The sequence below is a fragment of the Bombyx mori genome, chromosome 6 (genome assembly GCF_030269925.1).
Source record: "Bombyx mori chromosome 6, ASM3026992v2".
NCBI lineage: Eukaryota > Metazoa > Arthropoda > Insecta > Lepidoptera > Bombycidae > Bombyx > Bombyx mori.
This window is the reverse complement of record NC_085112.1, coordinates 11,603,164-11,610,838: the sequence shown is the minus strand read 5'-3', so window position 1 is coordinate 11,610,838 and position 7,675 is coordinate 11,603,164. Positions and strand designations below refer to the sequence as shown.

At 39.2% G+C, this 7,675-nt stretch overlaps 1 protein-coding gene across 1 annotated transcript; it reads left to right on the top strand.

Moving 5' to 3' along the window:
- Positions 1 to 2,124: 2,124 nt before the first annotated feature.
- LOC119628635 (uncharacterized) lies at positions 2,125 to 7,327 on the top strand. Its single transcript, XM_062669114.1, has 2 exons — positions 2,125 to 5,599; positions 6,402 to 7,327. Exons 1-2 carry the CDS (start codon positions 2,956 to 2,958, stop codon positions 6,419 to 6,421), a joined length of 2,664 nt encoding a protein of 887 aa, XP_062525098.1. The 5' UTR covers positions 2,125 to 2,955; the 3' UTR covers positions 6,422 to 7,327.
- The last annotated feature ends 348 nt before the right edge of the window (positions 7,328 to 7,675 follow it).

Here is a 7,675-nt window from a genome sequence, read left to right as displayed (position 1 = left end):
TATTGCAAGGACGGGGTTATCCATTGATTTTTTTCAAAACAGTCTTACATAATTCATGCTAAAAATCTTTCCACGTCGGATTTCAGTGATACCGAATTATTTACTTTTTAAATGGTGTAGGTACATATTTTTTTATCTATATCGAAAGAGTTCTTAACAATGCAAAATCATATTGCCACAAAACATATTAATTATTGAATCTAGTCATGAATGTATCTCGTTTACATATTATTATCATTCATACATTTATTTTCAAAGTACTAACTGAACACAATAATGAAATCAAGTGCTATATGAGAATAAATACAAACAGTTTTTTTTATTGCCGACCCAATTTCATTAATAGGAGAATAGCGCGCTTCAAGAAATCAAATCTCCCATGTAATCAGTTAAATGTCTGCATCTGGTTTGTATCGGCTTACTCTGTGAGGCATTTGATGGAACATTCTAGAGCACTGCGATGAACCGGAACATCCCTATGGTTTATCTAAGCATTATCAAAGTCAGGAGTAGTTTTTGCAATGTTGTCTATGTTGTGAATTTTGTTGTTTTCTAGTTTTGCTAATAGAATTATCTTGATTATGAATTTAAATTTTAATAAATCTATAAAATATGCATTATTATCGTCCTTAGTTTATAGATATAATGTACTATTTTATTTGTATCAAAATACAGTTTAGCTTCGTAAAACTATAGCACAAATTGAGTTGCTCTTGTTGGGACTTCCTTTTCCTTATTCCTTCCTCAATCCCCTATCCACGCCATCTGTTGACACTACAAGAAAAACTATGCGCGTATGAAAATGGCGCGAAGTGTGTAAAAAAAAACTAAAACATGGTGCCGGTGCAAAAACAATAAAATTGTGATTTGTTGATCAATCAGCACATATAGCTCTCGCCAGTGAGATAATTGAATAGTGCATCAACGAACTACTCAGTGAGTCCTAAAACTTATCCTTTTTTCCAGTCCCAAACATCTAAATTCAAAACATATTTAGTGGTCCGTTTCGAGCGCGAATAACCTATGGTAACTAGGGGCATATTCGTTAGAAAACTCTAGTTCTACATTTCATTTCGCTTTAATCTTATCCTAATAACAATATAACTATTATTTTATAATATTATTTTACTATTTAAAGCATAAAATAACAATATATTTTTTATAAATCTCAAGTGATGTAGGTAGTTTAAGAAATTTCTCGGTTGTAAAAATAGCATCATTTGCAACATAATTTTTGTATTCAAATTCCAATTATATTTGTATTGTTACTATAATTTACGTATTCTATAATGTCAGAACTCAAATTAAAACTCCTAACAAGTCAACGTGAATATGTTTTTAAGGACATACAAATACTTTATAATTTATCACAACAAATTGCATCAGATTCGTCAAAATTATCTCAATTCAATGTTCGATACAAACGTCTAGATGTTTTACGGCAAGAATATTTAGATCTAACTAATCAAATAAATGCGTTAAAACTTGAAATTAATCCTAAAGACAAAATCGATATGCAAGTTGTTAAGGCATTTGACGACATGTATTACGCGATATCGGAAGCGTCCAACGCCGACCCCGGCGACGCCGGCGCACTCGCGTCGCATTACATCTCACCCAAGCCGTTTGGTCAGCAAGTGCGTTTACCAAAAATTAATTTAATCAAGTTTGATGGTAGAATTGAGCAATGGCGGACTTTTTATGATACATTTACGTCGCTTGTACACGAGAATGAGAATATTACAGCAATTGAGAAATTTCATTATTTAATATCGTGTCTATCGGGTGCTGCTTTATCGATTGCCAAAGGGGTACCTGTTACATCTGATAATTATCAAATAGTTTTCGACGCGCTAGTGGGTCGATTTGAAAATAAAAGATTATTAGCTACATCTTATTTAGACAAAATTATACAATTTCAGCAATTGAAAAGTTCTAACATTAATGATTTATTGACATTAAATAATTTATTATACGAAAGTGTCAATGCCCTCAAGGCAGTAAACATTCCTAATCTTGGTGAATTTATATTATTCTATTTGGCGTCCCGTACTTTAGACAGTGACACTCGTAAAAGATTTGAATCACAGTTACAGGAAAATTCAAATAATCTACCTACTATAAACGACTTACTAACTTTTTTACAAAACTACGTTAAGATACTAGAGGTTAGTGAACCAAGCTCGTCATCTGTTGTACGTATACAACAAACTAATAAACAACTCACAAATTATAAGAGTGCACCTCGCAATGAATGTTTTTCTAAAAAACCTTATTTGAAATCAACATCATTGCCCGTTAATTCAAATATATCTTCAAGTGTCAACACCGGCGCACCGTGTAGCTGTTGTGAACAACAACATAATCTATATAAGTGTCCTAAATTTCAAGCTTTAGGCATACAAGACCGGCTTAATTTAGTGACATCAAAATCTTTATGTAAAAACTGTTTACGCCCAAATCATAACATTAACAAGTGCTATTCAAAATTAAATTGTTTTACTTGTGGACAACGACATCATACGCTTCTCCATGAGGTCAATACAGCTGTGAGTGGCATGGTCACAGTTGACGTACGCCCGGACGAGATCACACGTAATCCTACCTTCGAGTCTAGCACTGCAGCCTCCACTAATGCGTATGTGGGCTACAGTCGCTCGGTAGTTCTTTTGGGTACTTGTGTAGTTCGCGTTCGTCATCCTCGCAGTACTAATCAATCATTTCTTGTACGTGCGTTGATTGATAGTGGTGCTCAAGATTGTTTCATTACCAAGTCATGTTGTCAACGTATGGGCTTACTGTTAAGTATGTGTGCGTGTGCCTACGCATACGGGGTATTTCAACAAATATAGGACAGTGTGTTAACAGCAGGCAAGTGTTTCACTCGTGTATCCCTCGTATCTAACAGTGGCGACGAAATACGAACCTACCCCGTTTTGTACAAATTAACAAAAAATGTCCGGTGCAATGTTCGGATTATTATCCAGTTTTGACCACAATCTGCAGTCATGGGAAACGTACAAATGCAGAATTTCTCAGTGGTTCGTAGCTAACGACATTAGCAGAACAAGTGATCCTGCAGGGATAAAAAGACGAGCGATATTGCTGAGCGCACTCACGGACGCCACGTACAAATTAGCGGCGGATCTCGCGGTGCCGAAGACGTTGACCGATGTTCCATATGAAGACATACTCCGACTATTGGACGATCATTTTACTCCCAAGCGTTGTGGTTTCGGCGAACGTTATAAATTTTACGTGGCGGTACAACAAGAAGACGAGACCTACCCTCAATGGGCGGCCAGGTTGCGCGGGCTGACCGGGCATTGTGGGTTTGCCAACGTGGAGGAAGCTCTCAGAGACCGATTCGTTATGGGGATGTTACCAGGACCTGAACGAGAAAAGTTATTTGCACAGGATCTAACGGCCCTATCGCTGGCTAAGGCGGTTGAAATGGCAGAAAGCGTGCGCAGCGCGCGAGTTGGAGCAACCACTGCAGCAGTACAGGTCGCAACACACGATCAGCTGTTCAAGATGACGCAATCGACGGCGGCAGGCCGGTCGGGGGCGCTTCGGCTGAAGGATGGCGGCAATAAAGTGCAGTGTCAAGTGTGCGGTTATCGTAATCATGATACGTCTCAGTGTCGGTTCGCTAAATTAAAATGCAAAAAGTGCAATGTCACGGGGCACCTACGTAGGATGTGCAAAAAAATTAATTACCTGGAGGCAAATGTGGTGGATGACGGCGATGACGATGGTGAATGTTTTAATATTAGGTCTGTTAAAGGGGAAGCCATGACAGAGACGGTGACGATTTCGGGGGTCGAATTAAAATTCGAAATAGATAGCGGGTCGGCCGTTACTGCGATTTCTGAACAGACATACAGAAAATATTTTAACAATGTACCATTGTCTAAAACAAAAAAACGATTATTTTCATATACGGGTAATAGTATTATTTGTATTGGAGTAGCACAATTACAGGTCAGTTATGCGAATGATTCACATTTACTATATGTTTGCGTCATACGAGACGGAGGGCCGCCAATTCTCGGTCGCGATTTCATTTCTAAGTTTAAGTTAGAATTATTGCCGATACAATATTGTAAACAAGTAGATGAAAACAATATAATTAACGCGTTGCAATCTCGTTATCCTATGGTTTTTTCCGATAAATTAGGTTCGTTTAACAAATTTAAAGTTAAATTACATTTAAAGGAAGATGCAAAACCGGTTTTTATTAGAGCGCGACCATTAGCTTTCGCTTTAAAAGACAAAGTAGATAAGGAAATAGATCGTTTGGTGGCGGCCGGAGTATTAAAACAAGTTGACCACGCGCGGTATGCGTCACCAATCGTACCGGTATTAAAGCGGAATGGTTCCGTACGTATTTGTGCAGATTATTCGACGGGCGTAAACAAACAGTTAGTTGTTGACCAGTACCCTTTGCCGACGATAACTGAACTTTTTACTAGGTTGTATGGTGGACAACAGTTTAGTAAACTGGATTTATCTAGTGCGTACAATCAACTCGTGTTAGATGAGGAATCACAGGAATTAACTTGTATAAATACTCACAGGGGAGTTTACAAGCATACCCGCCTGTGCTTTGGCTTGGCCAGTTCACCGGCTATTTTTCAACGCGCTATCGAATGCGTGCTGGCTGGCGTGCCCGGCACGTTGTGCCTGTTAGACGATATTTTAATAACCGGGAAAAATAAAACTGAACATTTGCTACGATTACATCAAGTACTGCAGAGATTACAAGACGCGGGTTTGACCCTTCAAAGGGAAAAGTGTGAATTTTTCAAGGACGATATTAATTACTTAGGGTATGTAATCAATAAAGATGGCCTTCATAAGTCGCCAGAGAAAATTAGGGCGATGACTGATGCGCCGGTTCCGACTAATGTTAAGCAGTTGCAATCATTTTTAGGGTTAATTAATTATTACAGAAGTTTTGTTCCTAATGCGTCTGCAATTTTAAAGCCGTTATATGAGCTTTTAAAAAAAGGAAATAAATGGTACTGGGGACATGAACATGAGGACGCTTTTAACGCGATTAAAAAATGTTTGGCGTCGGATCAAGTATTAGCTCATTTTAATCATAACGCGACCATCATTTTAACTGTCGATGCTTCGCCGTCAGGTCTTTCGGCCATTTTATCTCAGATAGAACCAAACGGGTCTGAGCGACCGGTCTCGTTTGCGTCGCGAACCCTAAATGCTGCTGAGAAACGTTATTCTCAGATCCAAAAGGAAGCCACCGCCATTATTTTTGGAGTTAGGCGTTACCACCAGTACCTATATGGCAGGGCGGTTCCCTTTATCTTACGCACAGACCATAAGCCACTCTTATCGATTTTTGGCCCTTATCGAGGTATACCAGAAGTTTCTGCGAACAGACTTCAGAGGTATGCGATGTTTTTAAGTAGCTATAATTATAGAATTGAATATGTTCGTAGCACAGACAACACCGCAGACTTCTTATCGCGCGCCAGCCTAGGAGAGGCGGGGACAGCCGCGGAGGGCAGGGACAGTGTAGATGCTATGATACCCGATTTGGATAGAGCTTCTTATATAAATTTTGTTGTGGAAGGTAATTTACCTGTATCGTTAGTCAAATTACAAGACGAAACAAATAAGGATTTAATTTTACGTAAAGTTATTCTATATGTCTTAAAGGGATGGCCAAAAAAATGGTCTGATGAACGGTTAAAGCCATATCATATGTGTAGGTTGCAATTATCTTATGAAAATGGTTGTCTGATGCGGGGACACAAGGTTGTAATTCCGGAGTCATTACAAAAGGATATTTTATCAGAGTTACATCAGTCTCACTTGGGAATTGTTAAAACTAAAGCTGAAGCACGTTCACGGTTCTGGTTTCCCGGGATCGACGCCGCGCTCGAGCGCATGATAGCTTCGTGTGACGTATGTATTCAAATGCGACCGACTCCAGCACGGGGCCCGATCGCGCATTGGGAACACCCCCCACAACCGTTTTACAGAGTGCACATGGATTTCTTGGGACCGATAAACGGTCAAACCTTTTTGATAATAGTAGATGCTTATACTAAGTGGGTGGAGGTTTACAATATGAAATCCAGTACATCTGCTTCAGCCACGATTGAAAGATTATGTGAGTTTATGTCTAGGTTTGGTATTCCTCATACTTTAGTTAGTGACAATGGTACATCGTTCACATCACATGAGTTTGAAAATTTTTGTACATTGAACGGAATTTCACATTTGAAGTCACCGGCTTATCATCCCGCTAGCAACGGACAGGCTGAAAGCTTCGTCAAAATTATTAAAAAGGGTATAAAAACGACCTTGCTTAGTGGAAGTGGAGCGAGTCTATTTAGTAAAAAACTACTAAAATATTTATTTGATTACAGGAATTCCGTACACACTCTGACTGGGGTTTCGCCCGCAGAGCTTGTTTACGGTAGAAAACTCAGAATGCGTCTGGATCAAATTATACCTGAGTCGTCATCGCCCTCATCCACAGCTCTTGCTGATGTCGTTAAATTTAAACAGTGTTCGCAAAATAAGACCAAAGTAAATAAAAAACAAAGTTTTATCAAGGGAGATTTTATTCTATATAAAAAGCATACGGTCAACGGAAAGTTTATTTGGTGCAAAGGCTTCATTGAAAAGACAATTGGGAAGGTGTTGTACTTAGTCAAAGACTGTAAGTCTTCCTTGTTATTTAAAAAACACCAAAATCAACTAATACCTTATAAGGGTACCGATTGCAGTATTCACGAATACAAAGATGTGGATGTAGAACCGGTTTCAAGGAGAGGCAATTTGTCAGCAGAAGAACAATCATCCTCGAATGAAGTGACTCCGATAGACACAGGGGACGAGGAAGAGGACAGGTCTGGGATGGAGGGCAGCTCAGAAAGGGGGGAAGCTACCAATTCTAATGCTTGTGATGATATTAGTTTACCGGTCGAAGTACCTCTCATCACGTCACCGTCGCCGCAGCGGCAAGGTGTCGAATTAGCAGAAGAGGAGGATGAATTTCTTGAGGCCCTACCAGACCCGTCTGTCGAAGAAGGCTCTGATGGCATACCCGCACGACAAAACGCCAGCAGACCTGAGTTTACATCACGGAATAAACGCAATCGGCCTAGGGTTAACTATAAGCAGTTTTTTTAGTATAAGTTTCTTTTTTAAGTTTAGTATAATCTTTTGTTTTGTTTAGAGTAGTTATGTACATATTATATCTAAGCTAAGGGGAGGAATGTTAAGTATGTGTGCGTGTGCCTACGCATACGGGGTATTTCAACAAATATAGGACAGTGTGTTAACAGCAGGCAAGTGTTTCACTCGTGTATCCCTCGTATCTAACACTTACCATTACGTCGCTGTCCATTAGCCGTAGTTGGTCTAGGTCAAAATGCTGTACATCACGTGACTGGAGTTACTTCTTGCACTGTACTTTCTCGTACTTCAGAAAATCCTCATTTGAACATTAATCCTATCGTAGTAAATACTATAACGAGTAAAATGCCTGCTACAAACTTACCTAGTAATCTTCGTGAATCTTTTAAACATCTGGTCCTCGCAGATGAGAATTTTGATAAACCATCAAATGTAGATTTACTACTCGGCGCAGAACTGTTCCATAGTATTTATGACGGTCAACGCGTTCAGCCCAGTC

Bases quoted from the DNA above. Each gene is read 5' to 3' on its own strand.
- LOC119628635 (XM_062669114.1), top strand. From the start codon at position 2,956: ATGTCCGGTGCAATGTTCGGATTATTATCCAGTTTTGACCACAATCTG. The intron at 5,600-6,401 runs GTAATTTACCTG...ATTTGATTACAG, and splicing joins TATAAATTTTGTTGTGGAAG to GAATTCCGTACACACTCTGA.